At 45.1% G+C, this 26,994-nt stretch overlaps 1 protein-coding gene across 8 annotated transcripts in view; it reads left to right on the plus strand.

Moving 5' to 3' along the window:
* The window catches only part of AFDN (afadin, adherens junction formation factor), a 133,774-nt gene that overhangs the window by 63,879 nt on the left and 42,901 nt on the right, over window positions 1-26,994 (plus strand). For 5 of the 8 annotated variants that reach the window (XM_081250838.1, XM_081250841.1, XM_081250840.1 and 2 more), the window contains exons 9-19: window positions 5,749-5,843; window positions 7,094-7,356; window positions 13,440-13,509; window positions 17,080-17,198; window positions 19,967-20,028; window positions 20,154-20,359; window positions 22,361-22,381; window positions 23,118-23,263; window positions 23,590-23,684; window positions 24,094-24,359; window positions 26,103-26,246. In XM_081250838.1, the coding sequence (XP_081106964.1) occupies window positions 5,749-5,843; window positions 7,094-7,356; window positions 13,440-13,509; window positions 17,080-17,198; window positions 19,967-20,028; window positions 20,154-20,359; window positions 22,361-22,381; window positions 23,118-23,263; window positions 23,590-23,684; window positions 24,094-24,359; window positions 26,103-26,246 (1,487 nt within the window). The remainder of the gene's footprint in view (window positions 1-5,748; window positions 5,844-7,093; window positions 7,357-13,439; window positions 13,510-17,079; window positions 17,199-19,966; window positions 20,029-20,153; window positions 20,360-22,360; window positions 22,382-23,117; window positions 23,264-23,589; window positions 23,685-24,093; window positions 24,360-26,102; window positions 26,247-26,994) is intronic. The other 3 variants (XM_081250842.1, XM_081250844.1, XM_081250843.1) reach the window with 1 other exon arrangement.

The raw sequence follows: 26,994 nt of genomic DNA on the forward strand, positions 1-26,994 counted from the left end.
GATTAGCTGTTTGTGAGGAAGATGTGAGTGTTGCCTTGTCTCTCAGTTCTCCGGCTGAAAAGTTCATGAAACTTTGGTTTCTCACAGTGGTTTGCAGACATGATTAGTGGTGAGGGTTTGGTGCTCAGTGGTCCGAGGCAGTGAACGGCAGCTGGAAGACAGCCATTTGTTTTTGAACTTAGAAGTTTCTAGGATCTTTGGGCTTTGGGTCTGCCATTCAAGATTTTGCATTACGTGCTAGAAGCTAATAATGATTGTTTTCTCCCAAACTGAAATTTTTGAAAATAGGAGTATTAACCCAGAGAAAGTTGATAAATAGCAACTGACATAGGATAATTTTCAAATGAATAGTGGAAAGTTGACTTGGGTGGGTAGCAGAGACAGGATGAGAATTCATCCATTTATTTATTTGACAAGTACTTACTGAATGCTTACTGTGTGTCAGACACTGTTCTGGACCTTGGAGATAGAAGAACACCAGCAAAACAGATTAAACCCTCTGACCTTGGGAACTTATATTCTAGTGAGACCTGGTGTTTTGATTGCTTATTTCATCCTTACGGTCTCCCGGGTAATAAAACCTATAGAAATTTTTTGTCGGTGTAAGAAACTGATGGATCTGAGATAAATGCTAGCTGTGTCCTACTTGTCACCAAGTATTGGCAACAGCATCTATCAGATGCTTGTTAAAACATGGCTTCCTTCACGGTCCTCTGCTACTTTAGTCAGCGTTTACCGAGCTGCTGCTTTAGGCTGCACAGTAGGTACATAGGTGACTCAGGTGGCTTCCAGAGGGACTCGTGGTCCGAATAGCTGGGCAGCCGGGGCCCCTGTCAGTCTGACGCGCCCGAGCACTTGGGCTGCCTGCTGGAGAGCTGCAGCCAATCCGCAGGTGCCTGAAGTTCAGCTCCGCGCCACACTCGCAGGTGAGGGGGAGGAGGCCTGGATGCCGGCCGGGGTCTGTCTCACTCCAGGGCTGTTCTCTTCACCAGGTCACGCTGTCTTCTTAAGGTGTCGTTGCTGACCGAGCCCGGTCAGCACGCGGAGTGAAATGGACTTAGTTTCCCTGTGTTCGTGGATGCTGACTTGTTACTCACGACCGTTTCCCTGGACACGTTGTCAGCCAAGCACGTGTCCTCGGGGTTGGGCCGAGGTCCTGTAGGTGTCGCTGGAGGCTTCTGAGATGTGGGCGGGCGCTTCCACTGTCTTTTGGAGGGACGGGGGTAGAAGTCGTTTTGTCCCTTGCTCTGGGTTGGGCTGTGCTCCGCAGGGAAGGAGCGGGTGGGGCTCCCCGTGATGGACTGACGGCCGCTCCCCTGCTGCTCCGGGACTCCCTGTCAACTCAGTGTCCCCTCGGCAGTCTGCCCACGCCGCGCGGAGCACGGCTGCCGTGTCCTCCAGCCCAGGGCTGGAGCGGGACGTGCCTTTCCCCCTGGACAGTCGCCTCCCTTCAGCTCACCCTCTCCTCCTCTCCCCTGCACGCGTCTGCATGGCCTCCGTCCGCCGCTGCCGCCTTCACCTGGGTCCTGCGCGTGTGTGCTAACCTCAGGGAGAAGGGGCCGCTTTGCCTGCCCCGGCTGGCGCGCTTCCAAAGGGGATGCTGCGCTTCCTGCTACCGGCTCGGGCACTAACAACCTCACGGGCAGAACAGCGGTAACTGACCAAATGCTGGATGTGTCGGCTTTTCAATTAATATAAATAACTTTTCTTAAGAGTTTAATGTACCTTCATTTTATCCCTATCTGGTTAATTCTTCCGTATCCAGAATTCATTTCATTTAATAGCAGCTTATTTTGCAGAAATGTCCAGTGTCTTTGTCCAGGCTACGTTTTAAGTGAGAATTTGGACTAAAGGAGGGAGAGAGCTGTTTTCCTGTCCTTCGACCCCGTGCGTCCCCAGGAGGAAGAGGGGGAGACACAGGGGGAGGAGGAGGTGCGGGGGGGAGGGGGGAGGACAGAGGAGAAATGGGGGTGGTGGGTGGGGGAGGGAGCGCCGATCGGGGCCACGTGTCCGGTGACCCCAGGAGGCTGAGGAGGAAGAGGCCGCCACCCACTTGGTAACGCTCCGGTCTGTATCTTTCTCGAGAGGCGCTCGCTGCCATCGTGGGCGGGTTTAGGGTGTCCTTGGCCTCTGCTTGCTCTCCTGCTTGAGATTCATTTCTGGCTGGCAGAGCTGGACCTTCTTACTTGGAATTTGTTTCTCAGATTTTGTGCCTTAGAGTCTGTCATCTTAAATAGTACATGGAAATACTTCCTTTGTCTGTTTTTATATTTCAAGTGTCATTTTTTACATGTCGATGTAACAATCAAAACTTTCTCGTATATAAAGTTTACTCAGCCTTTCGGCATCTTGTATCGGTTTGTTGAATTTTTTCCAAACTGATCATACAGGTTTTCATTGGATATTAACCAAACTTGAGTTTTAGTTTTTTGTTCTTTTAAAGAAAAATGGAAACAAGGGATATTTAGTACCTATTTTGATATAATACATAAAGTAGAGTCTAAGACAAGTTTCTGTTGTTATTTTATTCCTGAAAAGGATTCCTTAATGTTTTCACGTGTTGGTTACTTTCATACTGTAAAAGAATGGAGCAAATAGAGAGACAAATACGTTTCCTTTTTTACCTGGTACGTACGGAAAACAGTTTCTTCCCTGTTGTACTGGTTTGCTAAAACGTAAGCGAACGTAAGCTCTCTGGGGGCCAGGACGTGAGCTCACTTTCTCACCGCAAACCTCTGGCGTCAGCGCAGCGCCTGGGACACGGAAGCGCTGGTCAGCACTCCTTAAACGCGTGAGTCCCCGCCCTCCGTTCACAAGCGGGCGGCAAAGAGACGCCCCAGGCCCTCATCCACCCAGCTGCCCAGAGGCAGAAGCAGGCCTGGATGTGTGGACATGCTGTGCAGTGACACCAAAAGCGCCCTGAAAAACATTCTCAGGCTTTGCTCAGAGTGGTCTATTTTAAGTGCGTCCCAAATGTTGGACATTTGACTGGATGTTGCGTATTCCGTTTGGTAACCCGAAATAGTATTCTAACGCTTGTGCCAACCAGGAGAAAGAAGAACACGAGTATCAGCTTGTTTAATTATATACGCATAAAATAGGTTCTGAAGATTTGCCTCCGGGTTGGGGAGGACTAGGCAGGGGGCGGGTGGGGAAGGGTACGGTTCACCACGTCCTTTTTGTGCCTTTCAAATTTTGCGCCATGTGAATGTGTTACGTATTTTTAAGGCAAAAGTATAAAATGTTTCTAAAAAGCATTTAACGCCTCTGGAAGAAGCACTCGTCTGTGTGGCGGGGTTACTTCGGAAGATTTATCTCCGCCTTCAGAGGCGCTCCGGGTCTGTCGTAACTCTCAAGTGAGGAGAAATGTGCTCCGGCACTTGAGCCAGAAATAGAGCATTCGTAGAATCCCTGTTGCGGAAGGGGATAAAATTTTAAGATTTTTGTTTTAAGCCACAGTTTCACACGTTTGTTACTGCCTGTGAGATGACTGTGCTTTTACCAAGGAGGGGCCTTGGATCTACAAGAAGCTGACAGTTACACTGTGAGCGTTACTTGCCTCCGTTTCTGTTTTCTGCCCGAGGTCCCAGAATTCCGCTTTATCTACGACATGAGTGGCCACCGTTTAGGTTATTCAGGATATACCTGTAAAGGTATCTTTGTTTTCTGTTATTACTGTGAAGCAGAAAGAAGGAAGGGATTGGGAAGGTTTATTTCTGATCCGTCTGTCGATAGATTTCTGTTACAGTGAAAGGACAGACTGAGAAAGTTTGTGTCTCTCCCTTTCTTTTTATATTTCTAAATTTGTGGATGTAAATGTTGATGCAGAAAAGTATATAATGCCCATTTATTAGCTCACAGGGTACCCTTCAGAAGCATACAAAATTCAGAAGAAAGCGAATGTGGATTTTTCTTTCACCCCTAAACAGACATATTGTTCATGTTCTTCTGCTTTTTTAAACATTGTAATTGAAACAGTTGTTCTTGATCACTGATTTGCTTCTTTTGCTTTCTTGATAATTCATTTGTATAATTCTGTGCCAGACCGTATCGCATTATTCTGTTTTCCGCATTTTAGTTAATAATTCTTCACTGTTAATACAGTAACGCTTTCTTGAGCGCACGCTGTGGACCGCACGCTGTACTGAGCACCAGGTGTAGAGAGATTGTTTTAAAGACCTAGCCGCCTGGGAGCTCAGGGGTGGGAGAGGTGAGGAAGCAGAAACCCTCATCAGACATGGTCAGTGGGGTTGAGACGAAGTGGTTCACGGTGCCGTGGATGCCGGAGAGAATGCTTCTTGACAAGGACCGTCCTTAGGGCTGCCTGTGATGTTTAAAGCCAGCAGGATGATAAGCATCCCTCAGGGATTTGGGCTCAGCAGGTCTAGATGGGAACTGGTCCTGTCCAGGGAAAGCCCCACGTGACTCTGAGGCCCTGTTTTGGATCAGTACTTGGAGTTGAAATAAAGTTGTTTAAATGAGGCTTCAGCTGCCACCAAATCTGATGAGGATGTGCTGTGAAGCAACACAGACATGGAACCCGGTTTTTAGTGCCTGTGAGACGTGGTGTCTCTCGAATGCTGCTTCAGTCTCGTCTTACCTTCACCCAGATCTCAGAGATTGCTGAAAGTTTGTCGTTAGCGTGTTATCTTGTGCACTCTCAAATTAGCAACCGTTCTAACAGCTTGCACACCCATGTTCCTGGTGTCTTTGGTCTGTGAGAGTTGAGACCACACCACACTGAGATTTTAGCAGTCTGCCCTCTGTGTACACTGCAGTGTTTGCACCCCCGATCCTGGGGCCTAGAGATTGTAACTGCAGCTCCTCGGTGAGTGATTCTGAAGCCGCTGAGGCTCTGGGGCGGCGGGGCCTGCGCGGCACGGGCACAGCAAGGCTGCTGCTGTCACGGCCCTGGGACCGTGTCCTGGCGCGTGGATGCCGAGGCCCCTGTCCCCCTGCGCGATAGCGCTGAGATCAGAATGACCCTCTGTGTTAGGTGGGGTGGGTTAGCAGGTGGGGAGGGGAGGCGCACATCCGGGGGTCAGTGGGCAGGGGGTCGCGGCTCTTGTGGTCCCCCAAAGCCAGCCCATCAGAGAAAGTGATGCACAGGCAAGGGAAACATCTCAGCAGTTCCCGGAAGTATAAAATGACAGAGAAATAAAAAACCCAGTCTCTCCTCTTGTCCACCACCGCAGTTCCACTCCGTGGAGGTGAGCACTGTTCACGGCAGTTCTTACTGGAACTTCATGCCAGTGGTGGCCGTCAGGATCACGTGGGGACACGGGCTGGGGCCTCATCCCTGGGGTCGGTCTGGTCCAGAGGCTCCGGGGTGAGCTGGGGGGTCACACTCCTTCCATCGGAGGTTCCGCTGCGCCCCGGCAGTCTGTGAGGAGGTCCGGTCTGGAAGGAGGGTCTCCCTGTCTTCTTTAGAATCAGACACAAGTCCAGGACCGTGTGGTGGGGAAACATTTTTTTATGTGATAAGAAAACATCGATATGAATGACGGCGTAGTACCTTGAACTATATTTTAAACAGAAGCTGATGTGCTTATGTCTTACTTTGAATTTTGTGTGTTCAGTTACTTAAGTTGCATGATACAAATTTGGGGAGTTCTTTGAATAGAAATCCTGAGGATTGAGAACAGTGGTGTTGCTTCACAGATAACCTGCTGTTTGCTTGCTTGTTTCAAATAACACGATGAGCACCTTCGACTTGGCTAGTGAAGCCCTGTCCTTCTCTCGTCGCAGATGGTTCCGACTCCAGAGACAAGCCGAAGCTCTACCGCCTTCAGCTGAGCGTCACTGAGGTCGGGACAGAGAAGTTCGACGACGGCTCCATCCAGGTGCGTGTCCTGCTGCCGCTCCGCCGCTTCGGGGGGTCAGAGGGCAGCGTGCGGGCCTGCGCGCTGTGGGTGAGTGGAAGGGAGTGAAAGCCGTTGTACTTTAACGTAAGCAGCTTGCTTGCTCTGGGTCACTTCTCTCTGCTTCATTGTGAACAGAGCAGAGTGTGAGTTTCTGTCCCACTCCACCCCCAGACCTCCAGGGCTGTTTGCTTTTCTCCAAAAGATGGTGATGGTTTTATAGGTTGTTTCCAGATTACAAGATTAAGGGGGGTAACGTACGTGGAAGTGCCTGTCACTGGGTCGCACACACGCAGTAGGAGGCGTTCAGTGAAGTGTACTTAAAATGTTACCTGGGCCGCAGTGCTCGGGCTGGATTAGAACAGAGCTTAGCATGTCTGTGCGTTGGGAAGGGCAGGGCTGCTCGCTTCCTGGGGCTTGAGCGTGGGCAGATGTCCCTTTCTCTGTATTCTCACTTCTCAGTTACGGAATGAGGGGCCCGATTACTAATGTCATTTCCAGTTCTAACCCCATCCTCAGCACAGCAGTAAAACAGGTGAACAGGGATTTGTAGCCCTGATGATCTGTGTAGATTTACCCATTAATTGTCTAATATTCAAGATGACCACATTTTTTAAAATAAATTTATTTATTTTATTTATTTATTTTTGGCTGCGTTGGGTCATCTTTGCTGCGCGCGGGCCTTTCTCTAGTTGCGGTGAGCGGGGGCTACCCTTGTTGTGGTGTGTGGGCTTCTCAGTGTAGTAGCTTCTCTTGTTGCGCAGCACGGGCTCTAGGCTCGTGGGCTTCAGTAGTTGTGACACGTGGGCTCAGTAGTTGTGGCACATGGGCTCAGTAGTTGTGACTCACGGGCTCTAGAGCGCAGGCTCAGTAGTTGTGGCTCTCGGGCTTAGTTGCTCCGCGGCATGTGGGATCTTCCCGGGCCAGGGCTCGAATCCGTGACCCCTGCACTGGCAGGCGGATTCTTAACCACTGAGCCACCAGGGAAGCCCCCATATGCTTTTAAATGCAGAGTTATGGTACCCCTTAAATCAAGCTGCTGGATGGTGAAAATATTCAGTTATTTTGACAGTGTTTAATTAATAAATTAAGGGGAAATTCCCTGAAAGCACCAAAAATCCAGAGTTTATTCGATTATATTTATCATAAAAGGGGGACTTAGTCTTAAAATTCAGTTTTTAAATCCTCTGTACTTGATGATGGAAGTTCCTTTGATTTTCCTTTCTTTTTAGTTGTTTGGTTCAGGAATTGAGCCCCATCACTGTGACCTCACAAACATGGATGGAGTGGTCACGGTCACGCCGAGAAGCATGGATGCCGAGACCTACGTGGACGGGCAGCGCATATCGGAGACGACGATGCTGCACAGCGGGATGAAGGTGCAGTTTGGGGTGTCCCATGTGTTTAAGTTCGTGGACCCCAGCCAGGACCACGCTCTGCCCAAGAGATCCGTGGATGGAGGCCTGATGGCGAAGGGTCCCAGACAAAGGCCTGGGTAAGGAGCATCTATCACCTTTAAGAATCCCAGAGTGTTGTGATCATGCTGAAAATGAAATGAATTAGCCATAGATTATGTGTTTTATTGTCTTTTATTTTAATTTTTAAAAATTCAAAGTTTGTGGTTTGTGGTTCAGGTTCTTGTTGATTTGGGTTGGTTTCAGAGAAGAAGAAGAAGAAAGGAAGGTCTTGACTTTGTCTTGAAATTGGAAGTTGTGGCTGGTTTTTAAATTATTTTTAAATTTTGTTTTTTAGCTGATACTCTTTTTAAAATAAATAAATTTATTTATTTTTGGCTGCGTTGGGCCTTCGTTGCTGCACACGGGCTTTCTCTAGTTGCCGCGAGTGGGGGCTACTCTTCGTTGCGGTGCGTGGTCTTCTCACTGTGGTAGCTTCTCTTGTTAAGGAGCATGGGCCCCAGGTGTGCGGGCTTCAGTAGTTATGGCACGCAGGCTCAGTAGTTGTGGCTCGCGGGCTCTAGATCACAGGCTCACGAGTTGTGGCTCATGGGCTTAGCTGCTCCGCGGCACGTGGGGTCTTCCCGGACCAGGGCAGGGCTCGAACTCGTGTCCCCTGCATTGGCAGGCGGATTCTTAACCACTGCGCCACCAGGGAAGCCCTAGCTGATACTTTAAACCAACTTTATTAGAATTATGGTGTTCTGTGTAATGAGCCTTACATCCCCGCGGTGTCTTTGTTGAGGTGTACCTTCTCTATTGCCAGCAGTGTGCAACGCATTGTTCTTTGTTAAGGGATTCAAGGTATTTGGCTCCACCTAGTGTCTGTCTGAGGACTTGCAACGTGGGCCCGTTGCTGGAAAAGGAAACTCCTTACCGTCTGGGAAATCTTCTCTGAGGGGGAGGGAATAAGACTTCTTTTTTGATAGTAACATTTTTTTCATGAATATACTGCCCAGTGACTTTATGACCCATTTTACAGGTTGATGGGGTGTGGATCTTGGGAAGACAGGGGCAGTAGCTTCTCCCCCGCCCTGTTGAGAGCACAGATGTAGCATCCTGCTGGTGGTCCCCTCCTCGTTCCTGTGCCTTGGTTTCCTGCGTGACCGGCCTCTGGTTAACCGCTCAGAGCCTCCACCTGGGGCCACGTGGGGATCGTCCCCGTTCCCTCGTGCTGGCCCTTTGCTAGCTCCCTGTGGGCACTAGGAGTTCTACCCTGATGGCTGCTGCCAGGCTGTTGAGGACGTCTTGGCCTCTCTCCTCACCGTGTCCACATTGAATCCTGGCGGTGGAGAAGGGTGAAGGGTGTCATGGTTGGTGCAGATAAGACGTAACAGCGCTCCCAGGCGGACGCTCTGTGGTTCGCACACGTTCGCGTCAGCAGGGTGGGTGTAGGGACTGCCGTGCGGGCGTGGGAATCTGACGCCTTCAGTGCCAGCGTTCAGCAAGTGACTGAGCTCTGAGTCCCCGAGAGAACCGGCGTGGGTCTGTACTTCACAGGAAGATCCCTGTCTCCAGCTTTAAACTGGACGCTCGTATGATAAACCCATCCTTCCCTACTGTGTCTGGCAGGACCAGGTTTTTAAAATTCCTTTCTTCAAGGTTGTCTTTGTTTACCAGCCGTCTCCCCGTTTCCTGTCTCTTGTCATGACCTTCCCACTGGCTGTTCTCTTCAGCAGATGGTCTTGCTCAAACGGTTTCCATGTTAATTAGCAGCTTTCCTTCGCCCCGTTTCTTCCTCTCAGCACCAGACGCCTGGACAGGGTAAAGCCCGCCTGCTTAGTAGCCTCACGCTTATTCCTCGGAAGTTTCTCCAGAGAACTTACCGTGTGAGCAGTTCTCCTGGTGTGTTGTGTATCGTCTGTCAGCAGTGCCTACGATTACTGCCTCTTATTCGCAACTGGGCTTTACTTCGAGGTTTTATATCATATTTATTTTGATGGTGTTGGTGGTGTTGCTGTCCTAAACACAGTTCTACAAACGGTCTCTGTCCCACTCTTGCAGTTGGCGCTTCAGTTTTGTGGGCGATGTTTTTCTGTGTGAGGACATCCGTCTCCTACTGCTTTTAGCCTTAATGGTTCCTGCTCTGGAGGCCTGCGGTTGTTGATTCTTGTCTTGTCTCTGGCTGAAAGCAGAGATCGTGTAAGGGCGTGGCGAACATCTCATTGTGGGGTAGTGCTGCTGTGACATTTTATTTTTATTACATCTTTTTCCTGCAGAACTAGTCAAAACTGCTTCGTGGTTGAATATACCAGTACTTACACGTACATCCATAAAGTAGAACGGACTTTCCTTTTTTATAGGAAAATTAATTAATTAATTGATTAATTAATTAAAATTAATACTGTTCTCATGTTAAACTGTTACGCAGATTTCTAGGTAGATAACTCATGTGTTCCTCTTTTCACACATGTATGTATATTTCTTAAATGAGCCATAATTGGCATATTAGTTCAGGTGTGTGACATAGTGATTCAGTATTTGTATGTATTGTGAGGTGATCACAGTAAGTCTAGTCACGTCCGTCGCCACACGTAGTTACGCAGAGTTTTCTCCTGTGCTGAGAACTTCAGCATCTGCTCTTAGCAGCTCTCAGCTGTGCAGCACAGTCTTAGGAACTGTAGTCACTGTGGTGTGCATTCCATCCCCAGGACTTAGTTATTTTAAACTGGAAGCCTGTACCTTTTGACCCATTTTGGCGTTCCCCCCACCACCTGGACACCCCTGCCTCTGGTACCCACCAGTGTTTGTATCTGTGAGCTTGGCTTTTTTGTTGTGACTGTTTTTTTATAGACAGTTTTCAAAGCTCACTTCCCATTTACAGTTACTACAAAGTATTGGCTCTGCTCGCCACGTCGTACAACATATTCTGGAGCCCGCGGTGCACCCGGCGGTTTACGCCTCCCATCCCACGGCCCCTGTACCGCCCTCCTCCCCACCCCCGTCGTAACCACTGGTTTGTTCTCTGTGTCTGTGAGTCTGCTTCTTTTTTCTTATATTCACTAGTTTGTTGTATTTTTCAGGTGGTATCTATAGTATTTGTCTTTCTCTTTCTGAGTTGACTTGACTTAGCGTAATGCCCTCCAGGTCCATCCATGTTGCTGCAAATGGCAAAATTTCATTCCTTTTATGGCTGTCTTGTTGTTTTAAGTTCCACGTATAAGTGAGATCATATGGTAATTGTCTTTCTCTGTCTGACTTATTTCAGTGAGCACAGTTTCTTCAAGGTCCATCCATGTTGTCACAAATGGCAAGATATCCTTCATTTTTACGGTTGAATAATATTCCTGTGAGTCTGTATACACAGATACAGGCGTGCGTGCACACACACACACACACACTCTCACTATATCTTCTTTATCCATTCTTCCATCAGTGGACACTTAGGCTGCTTCCATATCTTGGCTATTGTGAGTAAGACTGCAGTGAACATGAGGTGAGGATATCGTATCAAGTCAGTGTTCTCATCATCTTTGGATATACACCCAGAAGTGGGATTGCTGGGTCATACGGTAGCTCTAGTGTTAATTGTTGAGGAACCTCCATTACTGGTCTCCATAGTGGCTGCACCGATTTCCATTCCCACCAACAGTGCACGAGTGTTCCCTTTTCTCCACACCCTCACCAACACATACCTCTTGTCCTTTTGATGATGGCCATTCTGATAGGTGTGAGGTGATGTCTCCTTACGGTTTTGATTTGCGTTTCCCTGATGATTATGATGTCGAGCATTTTGCCATGTACTTGTTGGTGATCTGTATGTCTTTAGAAAATGTTTATTCAGATCCTCTGCCCGTTTGTTAATTGTTTTTTGTTTTGGGAGGAGATGTTGTTACTGAGTTGTATGAAGTCTTTATATATTTTGGATATCAACCCCTTATCAGATATATGGTTTGCAAATATTTTCTCCCCTTGCACACATTGCTTCTTCATTTTGTCGGTGGTTTCCTTTGCTGTGCAGAAGCTTTTAGTTTGCTGCAGTCCCACTTGTTTATTTTGCTTTTGTTGCCTTTACTTTTTTGTCAGATACAAAAACTCATCACCAAGACTAGTGTCAAGGAGCTTACTGCCTATGTTTTCTTCTGGGAGTTTATGGTTTCAGATCTTACTCAAGCCTTTGGTCCATTTTGAGTTAATTTTTGTGTTTGGTGTAAGATAGTGATCCATCCTCATTCTTTTGCACGTGGCTGTCCAGTGTTCCCAACACTTTTTATCGAAGAGACTGTCCTATGTATTCTCTGTCATTGTGTATTCCTGGCTCCTTTGTCATAGATTAATTGACCATATGTGTGTGGGTTTATTTCTGGGCTCTCTGTCCTGTTCCATTGATCTGTGTGTCTGTTTTTATGCTGATATCATCCTGTCCTGATTACTATAGCTTTGTACGATAATATAGTTTGAAATCAGGGAGTAATTTGTTCTTTTTCTTTGTTCTTTCTCGAGAAAGCTTTGTTCTTTCTCAGGGTTGCCTTTACTACTTGGGATCTTTTGTGGTTCCATACAAATTTTAGAATTGTTCTATTTTCGTGAAAAATGCCGTTGGAATTTTGATAGGGATTCCACTGAATGTATAGATTGCCTTGGGTGGTATGGACATTTTAACAATATTAATTCTTCCAGTCCATGAGCACAAAATAACAAATATCTTCCATTTATTTGTATCTTCTTCAATTTCTTTAATCAGTATCTTGGAGTTTTCAGTGTACTGGTCTTTCACCTCTTTGGTTAAATTTATTTTTAGGTGTTTTATTTATTCTTTTTGATGCGGCTGTAAATGGGATTGTTTTCTTAATGTCTCTGACATTTTATTAGTTGTATATAGAAACACAGCATATTTTTGTTATTGGTTTTGAACCCTGTAGGCTTACTGGATTGGCTTATTCTAACAAATTTTTTTTAGTGGAGTCTTTAGGGTTTTCTGTATGTAACATCTTGTCATCTGCAAATAGTGACAGTTTCCCTTGTTTTCTGAGTTAGATGGTTCCTATTTCTTTTTCTTGCCTGATTGCTCTGGCTTTGTTGAATCCTAGTGGCTCACGTGGGCATCCTTGTCTTCTTCCTGATCTTAGAGGAAATACTTTCAGTTCTGCGCTGTTGAGTATGGTGTTAGCTTAGGTTTGTCATACATGGCCTTTATGATGATGAGGGATGTTTCTTCTGTACCCACTTTGTGGAGAGTTTTTATCACAAATGGCTGTTGGATTTTGTCAGATCTCGTTCTGCATATGTTGAGATGATCACGTGGGTTTTTTATCCTTTTCGTTAGCATGGGGTGCCACGTTGATGGATTTGCGGCTGTTGAACCATCTGTGTGCATCCCTGGGATAAATCACACTTGATCATGGTGTATGAGCCTCTTAACAGGTGTTTTAGGGCTCTTTTCCCTTTGGTTGGGCCTCTCTCATGAACTGGAATAAATGGATTGCATTCACCCTTCATTTGTGCCGAAGAGCTATAGCTTGCCTCAGATTACTGACTCTTTAAAATGAGATTTTGTTTATATTCTGAACTAATTTTTCATAATGATACGTTTAACAGTTTCGGTATTTTTGAGATATTCTTAAAAACTGTTTAGAATTACTCTGGTTCTAATTATTGACATTATCAAAAATTTCTCCATTTCTTTATGTGTAGCCTAATAGTGGTATCCGTGAGCTTTTAAAAAACCATCAGCTTGGCTTTCAGGCAGGAGTCAGCTGGGCCTGTGCCCTGTCTTCACGCCCACTCCACCCCCCCACCCCACCCCACTCCGGCCTTCCCTGAGTCCACACGTGGGCTCCTGGCACCTCGGCCGTCTGCGCTGTCTTTACGTGCCATTTGTAGCCTAGAGAGACTCACTGATGGAACAGCTTTCTCTTTTTTTCTTTATGCTTCCTTTCAATTTTTTGTTATTAGTTTTCAAAAATCTGATCTCGAGTATTCATTATACATTGGTAGGAAAAGTTCATAAAGTTACAGTAGTTTTTTAATTCATTAAGTTCATATTCTGACAGTAAAGTATTTCTTGAAGATCTTTGAACATTGGGATATTTAGCTAACTATTCCTTTTGTATTATAAAGAAGAGACTACCTCTTATCATTGGAGAGTTATTAATTCTATGTATTTCTTATTTTATCTCAACAGAATTGTTCCGGAGACAACTTTTGATTTAGGAGGCGACGTTCGTAGTGGAACAGCATTACCGGCGAGCAAGGTAGGTGGTTGTCTCTTACTGACAGGACTGTGTCTGTTTCACGCAGCAGGACGTCCTTGATGAATTACTGGTGACATCCTCGTAAAAGTATTGTACAGACAGACGTTAATAGTGGCCTACGTGTGGGTGTCCTAACCACTTGTGTTTCTCGTGGTGATTCGTGAGCAGCAGACTGTCTTTTCCCTTAAGGCCGGGAGGTTGTGCTTTCTCTCCCAGGCAGTGTGTCCTAGGCTTGTCCTCTGTGTGGCCAGCCTTTCTCGGTCAGGCCAACCCGCAGATAACGGACTCCTGCCCTCTTACCTCCACTTGGGTCCCGGCTCCCGGCTGCCGCTTCACGTCCGTGGGTGCTGTGTTGTGCTCTCTCTCTCTCTCTCTCTCTCTCTCTCTCTCTCTCGCACAGCTGGTTTACTTCTGTCCTCGTGCTGGTTATCGACTGCTGGGCAACACCCCACACCCAGACTCGGTGGACGGAAACAGCAGTTGTTTTGTTTCTTTGTAGCTGTGCAGAGCGGTTTGGACTCAGTCTGCTTGCTGGTCTTGCTGGTGGCTCCTTGTGTGGGACGGTTGGTGGCTGGGACCCCTCGCCCATCTCTCTCCACGGGGGCGGCGGACATCTTGGTGCCTCACGAGAAGCCAGAGCTCCCAGGCCTTGCCCCTTCCGCCGCGCCGTTCACGGGCCCGGCTTGGGGGCAGGAGCTGCTCGCGGTGGCTCATCTTCCGGCACCGGGACAGGTTTTTAAAACCCTTCCTTCCTGTCCTCTCCAGCTACTGCCTGTTACGTACTCGTGTCCTCAGCACGGTTTCTGGCAGGGGTCCTCGTCGGTGGCCGTGTCCACGGCCTGCGCTCCATCTCCTTTCCTTGCCCGTTCGCAGGGCCGTGCCTGTCCCGGGCACCGACGCCCCCGGTTCCAGGTCCCGCGTGGTCTGTCTCAGCGGTGCCAGCACCACCCAGCCGGTGCACGCCCTCTGCCCCAGGGCCTCTCTCGCCCCCGTATCAGGGCACCTTCCTCCTCAGTCTGATTGGTGGGTCCCCCCCCACCGCCTGATTCTGAAATTGGGGGCCAAGGCTTCAGACCTTGGGCCCCCCTCTTCTGTTGGTACCTGTTCCCCAGCTGACCTTAGGCTGCTGGATGCCCTCTGCGTGCGCGCCACTCCCGTCTTGGGCGCCAACCCCCCAGACTCTGCAGCGCCCGTCACATTCAGCGCAGCTGAGACAGACGGAGACCTTCTTTCTCACGCACCTTCTCTCCCTCACCCTCCCCCACCTCGGGGCCCGACGTCCCGTCCCCCAGCGTCCTCGGCATTGCTCGACAGAAACCCATCGCAAGCCGCCCTGGTCCCCCCCGTCCCCTCACCCGGTCACCCCGTCACCCGGTCATCGGCGGGTCCCGCCGGCTCGGCCCCTGCCCTCTGACCCTCCTTTGTGTGTCGTCCCCGGGAGAGTCTGGCTCAGGCTGCAGCCGTCCTGTGGTAGAGGGACCACAGAGCTTCTTAGACAGCAGCCCCTCCTCTGCTCTTGCCTGGCCCGTCATTCTCTTCCCGGCAGCTGAACCGAGGTATTAAAGACGTGAATTAGACGTTGCTGCTGACCTGCTTCCGAAGCCTCCAGGTGGTTTCTTGTCCCGCTGTCACACGGTCATTCATCGCTCTGTGTCACACAGCTCCTGGGGCCTGGCCCCCTTCCCTCTCAGCTCAGCATGTGCCACCACTGCTTCTGTTCCCTGGACGCCCACCCCCATCCCACCCGGAGGCCGGGTGGGCCCGCTTCTCGTGGAACGCTCCCTCCGCTGGTTGTCCCCCGGCAAGCCCCTTCTTACCTCCGACTTCATCTGAAGTCTCCTCCGTGAAAGAGTCTTCCTTGAGCGCCCTGGCACTAGTACACACCGTACTTGAAATTCTTGGTGCAGCCTTTGCTATACCGTACGCTACTTGTTTGTTGATTGACTGTGGAGTGTGAGCTCTGTGAGGTTCGTAGGGCTTGTGTGCTCACTGCCGCACTTTTGCTGCTGAGAAAAATGCCTAGTAGTACGTAAAAGTCTCAGTAAAGATCTACTAAGCAATTTAATGAGTAAGGACTCTCAGAACCCAATATAATAACCATCTTTATAAAAAAATTTTGCTTCTTATAAAAATGCATAGTCAATATAGAAAACTTGGTTAAATTGAGAAAACATGTAAAAAAACCGAAAACAGTTCATCCACAGTTCACGGTTGGCTTTTGGTAAAATTTTGGTAGATGCTTTTCTGAACTCTTATATGCATGTGTGTGTTCATGTGTGTATTTTAACATGATTAAATCCTTCTCCACACACAGATACACACCTTTCTTTCCTGCTTCCTTCAGCTGTTTTGTGAGCATTTGTTCTAAAAGTCATTTGAAAACAGCTAAAGTGGTTTTGTAACATGTTTATAAACATATCAGTTTATTTGTTCATTGCCTTATCATTATTCATTTATAACAATTTTTTGTAGTCTAAATATTGCCATCCACTGACCAAGCAATTTTATTTCTGTAGCCGTACCTTAACAAAGTAATTAATTACTGTGTGTGAATATGTGTGTGTGTGTGTGTGTATTTATATATATACACACACAAACAAGCACAGCTATCCTGACACTTTATACTGATGAACATTTTAAACAACCTAATAAAAATTGGTTTAATGAACCTTGATGAATAGACAACAAAATGTTAATACAGCCGTTACAATTCTGTAACATAAAAATAATATTACGAGATGTCTACAACATAAGAAAAAGTATCTTTTGCAGAGTGTAGGCTGTGTAATGTCATTTATGGGAAATATAAAGAATGGAAAGATACATCCTGCACAATGTTCATCTCTGGTTGGTAAGGCCAGGATGATTTTTATTTACTTATCTGTGCTCAGTTTCTACAGTAAGGGATGTAGCAAGAAGTCTTACATAAATTTTTTGCTGCAGTGGATTTTTTACCTAAGTTTATTGATTCTGTTCTGATTGTTTTCTGAATATCAGTAACTCATCCCTCCGTCAGCCACAGGCTGGCTAGGAGTGGGCACTGCTTGGAGGGACTTAAATGTACTGTGTTGGGTTGCTTTATAGGTGTCTTTTCCCCGTGTTGATTAAGGGCAAGAAGTAAGCCATTTCTGTACTGAATTCTTCACTAGGTTTTGAGCTGTGATGAGTGAATTTTTACATCCTTCCTTAAAGCTCACAAGTAAACAAAGACCTGCCTCTTCACATTGTGCACATACCCTGTCCACTGTGTCCTGACCCAAGAGAACTCTGTGGAGTCAGGTCGCTGCTATTACTGCACTTTCTGCAGGGCCCTGGTGTGTGTGCCTCATGCCTGCATGCCTGTGTTTTAGAGCCAGATGGGGAAAGTGTCCATGTGTGCTGTTATTCTCTCAGTGACTGTGCTCTCGGGCACACTGCTGTGGACGTGGCATCCTCGGCACTGCTGGGCCCCTCCTGGCCCCTGCTGTCCCTCTGCGGCCCCCGCCTGCCTCCCCCGCGACGCTGACTGAGTGTGAAGCGTGGTTGGTCCGCGTGCTGTGTTTAAACGCCCTGTGTTTCCCCTGGACTTAGAGCTCCTCCAGGCTGGACGGCGACAGGGGGCTGTCTGCCGCCAGCACCGCCGAGAGAGGGATGGTGAAGCCCATGGTCAGAGTGGAGCAGCAGCTGGACTACCGCAGGCAAGAAAGCAGGTGGGAAATGGGTGCCTTTTTAATTATGAAAGGAGTGAAAGTACACCTGGAGAGGGTTACGGTTAAAAGTTACTCTAGAGGTTTAGCTGACATTTTTAGAATGTTCGCAGTACCTTAAGGTTATTTCCTTTTCATGTTACCGAATTGAAAAAAAAATGCTTCATCAACAATTAATCCTTCACTTACATGCCATGGCCTCATCCCGTTGAAACGGGAGGCAGTTTGAATTAAGATGTTTCAGTGTTAAAGGTGCTACTTGGTAAAAACAGGGAGAAAGGGAATTTTTGTAGGATTTCAGTATTTGACCATTTTGATATTTAGATAAGACTAATCGTTTTACCCATTTCTAGAGGAAATCCTCACGTGTTTAAAAATACACAGAGCCAAAACTGACGTTGAAGTTGAGTGTTTCCGAGTTACGGAGCACCATCCTGCTCGGTCTCACGCTCTGATGGCTCCCTGTTGATTGCCGGACATGAGTCTTCTTCTCTGCTGGCATTGGTCTTGCCTAGTTTTTGTGAACAGAGAACTTAGACCTTTTGTTATTTCCTTTTCTTAAGATTTTAAAATATATCTCACCTTAAGTCAGAATTCTGTTTCCTTGTGGCTTCTAAAATTGTTTCAGTGTTGGAAGGCATGGTGGTTCATTGTACGTGTTGAGCCCTCCTGCTCAGGCAGAAACAGGGGAGCTTAGTGTGAATACTCTCATTATCGGCAGTGGAACCAGGAACGCTCATCTTTTGGTGCTATTCAGATTTTTGACGAGGCCATTCTGACTGTTCCCTTTCACAGATCCAGTAACCAAGGCATTAGCTGAGGCAGGTCACTTACCGGTTTGGTGACAAGCAACTGATACAGTTCTTAAGTTTTCCATCTTGCAGCAGAGGGCACTGTACATTATAAGATTTTAATATCATTCATCATAGTAATTAAATCTGTAGACTCATCTGGGAATCTCAAATTTTTACCTTATTTTTATTATGGGCTTTTTGGTTATTATTCAGTATTTTTTGTGAATTTTTTTACAATTACAATATGAATCACTATACATGGAGAATTTTTTTTTAGATATAATAATAAATAGCCTACTTTCTGTGTCCGGACTTGTTTTTGGTAGTGTATTCTAGAATTAAATGTTCAGAGCGGTGAATTAGTATTATAAGGAGTTAACCTCCATTTACTTACAAGGTGGTCAAGAGGTATGTATCGTGGTTCTTAGCCCATAAATACTTGAATAAGCAAATAATCGATAGGGGAGGGGAAGATTGATTAGGATAATGTTTTTAGGATATGCAAAATTAATAAGTATATACTTACTAACTTATTAATACAGTTAATAAATAATGATAATATAGTGTCAGAATAGCCATATGATGATTAATTGTATGTCAGGAATTATTTTCTCCTGTGAGCATATATTTTAATTAAGTTTTTTGCAAGGTCATATTCTTTTGTTTTGCCAAGACTTGTTTAAGTTTTATTGGAACTATAAATATGTGTTGCTTTGTTGATATGAAGACAGTGATGGAAACAGATGGTTCTTCCCATTTTCAGTCTCTGTATTTTTCGTGTATATAATACATTGTTAGTATAAGCAGTTCTTCTTCATTGGTGTGGTCATAAAAATCTAAGTGGCTTTCATGAGCAATTAAATACTAACCTTAGTCAAGGAAAAGATTGTGAGTGATGGAAAAGACTTTTAAAATATCACTGACACATTTTAAAAATTTTTTCAATGAGAATTTGAATTCCTTATTTTTAGATTTGTTGAAGTGATGAAGCATTAAAAAAAATTGGTAAAATTTATCCAGGTTCACGTTACGGGTATTAAATTGAAAATAACTGCTTAGCTACAATTTCAGATGTTTACAAATGCGGCAGCATAAGAAAGACATATTAAAATAATTGAGCTTTTGAATTACTTCGGTTTCTAAGAGCGTTTTTATACCTAAATTATTGAGTTAAATCCAAATTAATAAATCATAGACTGGATAATAAACTTTGAAGCATGTAATTTGGTGAAAAGAAGGTTTTTGTTTTTACTTTTCATGTTTATGATAGTTTGAATGAACTCACATTATATTTCCCCTTATTCATCTTTTGGTGCGTGGAGAAGATGGGAATGGAGGGACCAGAACATTTGTTGTCGGAAAGGAATTACTTTAGTTCGCCCGTCTGTACCTGCAGATCTGTAGTCAGCTGTGTTAGTCATCCTACGGCCTGGTCTCTGTGCATGTGGACAAACGCTAACACTGAGTGGTCGAGGGGACCTGGACTGGCAGGGATCACGTGTCTAACCTTTATTGGGAGAGAAAGGCGATGTCTAGCTCTTAGGACACTTTACTTTTTCCTGTGTGAGAGCTCAGTTTCAAGCTCAGTGTGGTTTAGATTTTCTCTGTGTCTCCCAGCAGTGTCTCTTCATTGTCACTTGAGCCATTGCGGTAGCAGGTGCCTGGCAGCCTGATCTCTCTGCTCCACACGACGTCTTCATCAATAATAAAGAAACAGGGTCAGATCTGTTCTCCTGTCGGAAGCAGATACTTCAAGGACCTGACCTCTGTGAGGAGCTGGGACGTGGTCACTCCCAGTTCACTCATTTGAACGTTTGAATAGGTTCCACATGAAAACCAGTCATTAGGCTGTGTATTATTTGAAAAAATTTTATATAGAGACATTTAAGAAATAGTTGCAGAAATCTGCACTGGTTGTCGGTGATATTATTAGCTACTGTGACCGGATTTTAAGAAATGGCCATTTTCCTCTTTCAGAACTCAGGACACTCCTGGGCCTGACCTAATACTGCCTGCAAGCATTGAATTCAGGGAAAGTTGTGAGTAATTTCAGATTCCATTGGTAGTAAATTACTTCTTGTTCCATTTTTCTCCATCTGATTTTCATGGGGTTTTTTTTGTTCTTTTTTTTTTCTTCTTCTTCTTTTTTGAAATCTTTTCACAGCTGAAGATTCATTTTTATCTGCCATTATAAATTACACTAATAGCTCTACAGTCCATTTTAAGTTGTCACCTACATACGTGTTATATATGGCGTGTCGGTATGTATTGTCCAGCCAGTACAGACCCGATGTCAGTCCCGCAGAACGGACGCACAAAGTGATCGCCATTGTCAACAAGATGGTGAGCATGATGGAAGGGGTCATTCAGGTAAGCGCCAGCCTGCAAAGCCCTGCCACTTCAGTGACCGCGTTTATAATTTTTAAATCAATTAAGTTAGTTTTTTTAACATTTCAGATTTGTTTACATGTTTGACTTCATCTTAGGAATTTTTTCTAAAACGAAAGTTACATAAGTAGGATTAGAAATTGTATAGCTTTAAAAGTTGAAATGAAATGTAAACTGCTTTTCTGTTTCTTCCCTACAAAATTTAAAATAAGGGAAGAGAAACTGTACATGGTAACATAATGATCATGAAAAAGACCCTTGAAATTACACTAGTTGTGAGAAGGCATTGAGAATTGAAAAAATAATAATAAATTACTGAAGTGAAATTCACATAACATAAAGTGAACCATTTTAAAGTGAGTAGTTGGGTAGCATCCGTACATTCACAGTGTTGTGCAGCCTCCTGGACTTGGTTCCATAGCTTTTCCATCCCTCCAGACCAACCCCTCACCCACCGAGCAGTTTCTCTCCATTACCCGCCCCATCAGTTCCTGACACCTTCTTAAAAATTTTTAATGGTTATGAAAAAGGACTTGTTCTTTTATAATGAGCCTACTAGGATGTTGGTAGTTAGCATCTGGGTTTTTTGATGGCACTTGTGTAGGTATAATGGACATCCTGACTATAATGGACATCGTGACATTTCTCACTTACGATGAAAATCAGATTCTTTCATAAACCAGTTTTTAAATTTTCAGGAAATAAGGATATTCTCTTGGCAAAATGGTTTGTTTCCTTTAGTACTATCTTGTCTGTAGTTGATAAAATTGGCATAATAGTTTTCCAGACTTTTAGATAACCTGGAGGTTTAAAGTCCTTAAAAGTAAATTTACAGACTTTTTAAAAAAGTGTTCCTAAATCACTTGTCAACACTATTTATTATTCAGCTGTGAAACTCTAGGTATATAATGTTACATAACATGGCTAGATGGTTTGATTGTTTTTCTCCTGTCAGGATACTTTTCAAACTAGAAAAGACTAGTTTGAGGCAAACTAGTCTTTTAATTCCCTCAGAACTGTTTTAAAAGGCCAGACGTTTTCAAGAAGGGTTTCTTTTATGTTTGAGTGGTTAGCCTATGAATTTGAGGAGGTTATGAGTCTTCTACCCAAGTGAGGAAACAGATAAAAAGGAAAGTCATTTTATTTGGATACCATTTTGTTACTCTCATTATTTTATAGACAGATGTGGATTTCCTTTCCAGTTGTCATTCAGAGCCATTGTCTGTCTTCCATCGCACTTGGATTTCAAATGATCAGACTCCCATCAGCAAACTACTTTTGATGGACTTTTCTTAACTAGGCAGTGAAATCACCATTATCAGGACAAGCCTTTCAGACTTCAGATTTAGGTTCAGTATGTGATTGGAGATCTAAAAATCTTCAATATTTAGATTGAAGATCTAAAAATCTTCAATTTTTAGAGAGAAATTATGGAATAATTAAAATTCTTTCTTTTGTAAAAACCTACTTTCAAAAAACAAGTTACTCCTTTCTAGTATAGAAATAATACGTTTTTAATACATTTTTAAGTTCTCAGCTCTTACTGTTTCTGCTGGTCTTTCTTGTCTTTTCATTCTTATTAACTGATCCAGGAGACTAGACTCTCAAGTTGTGTACGTTTAAGTCGTCTCAAACACGCAACGCTGTTAAGAGATGTTAAGAAGTCCTTTTTTTGGTAAATCTTTTAAAGAGATCAGTGTATTCATTTGTTTATTGTAACATCTTCTTTATAGATAAACTCTAGGAATTCCCTTCGTTATTGTGCCAGTTTTAAGAACATGAAACTAATCGTTCATGCCCTAGACTTCCAAAGCTGCCTCAGAACTGTAAATGAGTGTGTAACATGGGAATAACGTAACTAAATGTTGTACCCTCGTGTCATACCTTCATGTTAGTGTTTTGATTTTTTTTTAAACTATCATGATTGTTTACAAGTTTCTTTCTCTCGTTCTGCTTGGTTTCCCCGCGTCTGTTTTTCTCCAGGAAGTAGACCAGGTTGATCAGGTAGGACATACTGCTGGGAGCCGATCCTGGCTGTGTTGGCTTAGCTGAGTTTCTCATGCTGCTTCCATGTCAAAGTACAACAACAACTGGACCGAGGCTCATAACACTCATTTGGCAGCTGGAACATGCAGTACTAAAATCCTTTTTTGACTGTGCAACCTTTATCAGCATTTCATAACTTTTGCTTAATGCACTTCAGTGTGGATATGAAATGACAAAAGTTCTGTTTCTTCTCTTTATTGTTTATCCTTGGTTCCTATTCTTTGGATCTCATCTGAGGTTGCCTGGCCTGCACATGTGGTCGGGAGATGACACGATAGATCAGTACTTGATACCGAGTTGCTTGGTGTCCAAGCCAGTGACTTTGAGTATCAGGGTGGCTGTTGGGTAACCATGGATACATGTGTGTATACTTCACAGATTACCAGATAATGCACAATCTCCAATTTGGTGTTGTATTATTTGATACCTCCTTTCCCCCACTGATTCCATAAATAGTAGCTCATTAGATCCATGTGTCTATACATGAATCCTAAGAAGTTGCAGTGGGTTTTTACTTTCCATTGCTATGTATGTACCCAAATTCCTCTGCAAGTATCTGGTATCTGTGGTAAATACCTTGGTGAAAATGGGAAGGTACTGGTCTATCTACAGCAGCTTTTCAAGAGCATTCCTTTTTATTTTTATTATTGTTGTTTGTCCTGTGGTTGCTTACGGAAACGTGTTCTATCTACAGAAACAGAAGAATATTGCAGGGGCACTTGCTTTCTGGATGGCAAATGCATCTGAGCTTCTCAACTTCATAAAGCAGGACCGAGATCTTAGTCGAATCACGTTGGATGCCCAGGATGTTCTAGCACACTTGGTTCAAATGGCCTTTAAGTAAGAACACGTGTTTAGATGATACTATTCTGTAAAGATTTAAAACATGTTTTCTGGTTAAGTTTTCAAAACTAATTTTAAGGGTTTTTATTTACCCTAATTGAAGATGGATATCAAGAAGCATAAATAACTATATGCAAAATGTGTTGATTTAATAAATTTAATTCAATTAGCTATGTTTCAAGAATCCCGAGAGTAGAACTATTACATATATTTTTTACATGGGAGGTATTTCTAAACAGTACAAATTGTTTCACTTGTGATATTATGTCTGATAATAGCAGGGCGTCATTCTGAGATTATTAAAATTGTCTCCGTATTTTCAGATACCTGGTTCACTGTCTTCAGTCAGAACTGAATAATTACATGCCAGCCTTTCTGGACGACCCCGAAGAGAACAGTCTGCAAAGGCCAAAAATAGGTTAGGGTTCTCTTTTTCGCCTTCGTCCTCTCCTTCCCTCCTTCTCCCGTTTGTTTAGCTTCATTTTAGTATTTGCTGTATGTGAGAGGGAGGTATTATGAAAGTAAATGAGACAACCTATTGGATTTGGCATTCTTTAAATAATAAATTGTAATCACCATGTGTCTTGTTTAAGAAGAGTTCTCATTTTGCCGCATCCTGCTGGTGCGACATCAGACTTTCCCAGAAGTCTGTCCGGGTGAACTTAAGTAGATACAGTTCATACCGCTGCGTGTTGGTAGTTCGAGACTACGTCACTGCTTCCTGTTGGAATGAGATTGCTGTTCTAAAGAGGTTGAACAGACGTCAGCGCGCGTTTACCGCGAATTCCGGAGCCCTTTCGGTGACACGGTGCCGTCTCTCTGCACAGACGACGTGCTGCACACGCTCACGGGGGCCATGTCGCTGCTGCGCCGCTGCCGGGTCAACGCTGCGCTGACCATCCAGCTCTTCTCCCAGCTCTTCCACTTCATCAACATGTGGCTGTTCAACAGGCTGGTGACCGACCCCGAGTCGGGGCTGTGCTCCCACTACTGGGGCGCCATCATCCGCCAGCAGCTCGGGCACGTGGAGGCCTGGGCGGAGAAGCAGGGCTTGGAGCTGGCGGCCGACTGTCATCTCAGCAGGATCGTGCAGGTGGGTGGTCCCAGCCCCGCTTCCCCGCTCGGTGGGCGCTGTCGTACATGCCTCTGGTTCTATCCCGGGGGTAACGTGGACTCCGCAGAACTCAGCACCCTCCTTTTGGGGTTTCTTACATGTACAGATAATGAAACGGTGGGTTATTAGTTTGCCTGGGTTGCTTGAACAAAGTACAACAAATCGGGTGGCTTAAACAGCAGAAATTTATTGTCTCTGGAGGCCAGAAGTCTGAGATCAAGGTCAGGGCACATTGGTTCCTGCGAGGGACAATCTGCTCCAGGCCCCCGTAGGCTCTGCTGGCCGTGGGCAGTCTTTGGTGTCCCCGGGCTTGTGGACACACCACCCCTCCCCGTCTCTGCCTTTGTCTTCCTGGGGCCTTCTTCCTGGACGCACATCTGTGTCCAAAAGTCTGCCTTTTATAAAGACGCCAGACCTACTGACCTGATTTAACTTGATTCCTTCTGTTAGGATCGTGTCTCCAAATAAGGTCACATTCTGAGGTAAACAGGGTTAGGACTTCCCCATATGAATTTTGGAGGGCACAGTATAGCCCGTAACAGGTGGTACTCAGTAGAGTAAATACCTTAAAGGGTTTTTAAAATTGAGAATAGTAAGGTATATTTCATAAAGCTCCATACTGAAAGATAAATTCCAATTTGAAAATGGATGATGATTGCCTCTTTAAGAACACAAAGCCAGGTAACCGCAGAGCAAAAACCTATAGCAGATACGCAGATAAACAGAAAGGAGTCTAAGCACGCCACTCCAGAAAATCATCAAATCACCAGGAACAGAGCAAGAGAAGAAGAAAGGAACAAAGGAGTACAGAAGAGCCATGTCCTAATGGCTTAACCAGTTCTAGGAATTTCCTAGGTATCCAAAGACTAGGAACTGGTATTTTGCAGTTAAGGAAGTGAGTATCTAGAGCATTTTTTTAGTATTATGACAATGTATAATTTTGTATTTTTTTCTCAGTCTCTTAAAAAGATTTAGTTTCAAAAGAAGTTTCTGCCCTCTTACTTTGATTGAGTCAGCGAGTTGTTAAAAAGGTCATTACAGGGACTTCCCTGGTGGTCCAGTGGGAAAGAATCCACCTCACAGTGCAGGGGACGTGGGTTCGATCCCTGGTCTGGGAACTGGGGTCCCACATGCCGCGGGGCCACTAAGCCTGCGCGCCACAACAGCTGAGCTTGTGCGCCTCAGCTAGAGAGCCCGCGTGCCGCAAACTACAGAGGCCACGCGCCCTGGAGCCCGCGCACCACAGCTAGAGAGAAGCCTGCCCACCACAACGGAAGATCCTGCATGCCTCAACGAAAATCCCACGTGCTGCAACTAAGGCCCGACGCAGCCAAAAATAAATAAATTAAACAAACAAATAATAAATCTTTTAAAAAAGAAGTCATTACAATGGTATTTTACTCAGACCGTAGTAATTGGTGATCTTAATGGTTATAAAAATGTTTAAATTTCTAAGAAGTTTTAAATGCTCTCTGAACATAAATTATTGAGTCTCATTATAAATATATATTTTAATAAAGAGTTCATCTGAAAACCTTTACGATGCTTTGAGCTCAGTTTAACACATACAGGTAACATTAATGGAACTGTATTTTCTTAAAAGCACCCTGCATTTCAAAATCAAATTAGCAAGTTATTGCAGTTTTACAAATGTTATGTAAAGGGGAATATTTATGAAATACTTTTAAATCATGATATTTCATGTTGCTTATTCTGAAATAGGCAACCACTTTGCTCACCATGGATAAGTACGCACCCGATGACATCCCAAATATAAACAGTACCTGCTTCAAGTTAAATTCACTACAACTTCAAGCCTTACTTCAGAATTACCACTGTGCGCCCGATGAGCCTTTTGTCCCTACAGTAAGTGACAGTGCCACACTGCCACTCCATGTGGGCCGTGTCTGCACAGGGAAGTGTGGAGGAAAAGGAAACACTATGTAATCAGTGGCCTTATTCCTTTAGTAAATAAGCTAATTCACTTGGTCCTCTCACGAGGTCGCTTTTGCTGTTGATGTCTGTATGAGTTAGGGGTCGGTGCAAGAAGTAGAAACTACATGAGCATGTTACGTAGAAAGGGATTTAATTCGGGGAATGAGGTTGTTGGAAAATGGTTGGAAAGCCGGGGCGGGGAGTGAGGAAGTTGCCCTGACATCTGAGTTCTCGGGCACGGCGCTGTGACCTGAGACCCCAAGTGCCATCCTTGTGTTCACGCAGCAACAGCTGCAGGGCCTCCCCAACCTGCGCAGAGGTGTCTGCCTGGTAAAACCCAGGTGCTTGTCCAGAACAGAGTCTGCTGTTTTGGGATGCCTCCTAGAGGGACAGAGGGTGAGAAACACAGAAAACAGTACGTGCTGCAGCTGGCTCTTTACAGAGAGGAATGCTGCATGTGCTCACCACCACCGTTACCTCCGCTGGACGCAGGTGCCCTGAGAACTCGGTAGAGAGGTAACCTAACTGGATGGATGGATTGATCTCCAGTGTGGGGTTTATGCCTACAGAAGACAGGTACAGAATCGCCCAAACCTGGAAACTACTACCTGTCCCCAAATAGACCGTGTCGCAGTCTGGTAGAGGAGCCTAACATGGCTGCACAACAACACAGGAAGTC

The sequence above is a fragment of the Mesoplodon bidens genome (genome assembly GCF_964165515.1).
Source record: "Mesoplodon bidens genome assembly, chromosome: 12".
Lineage (NCBI taxonomy): Eukaryota > Metazoa > Chordata > Mammalia > Artiodactyla > Ziphiidae > Mesoplodon > Mesoplodon bidens.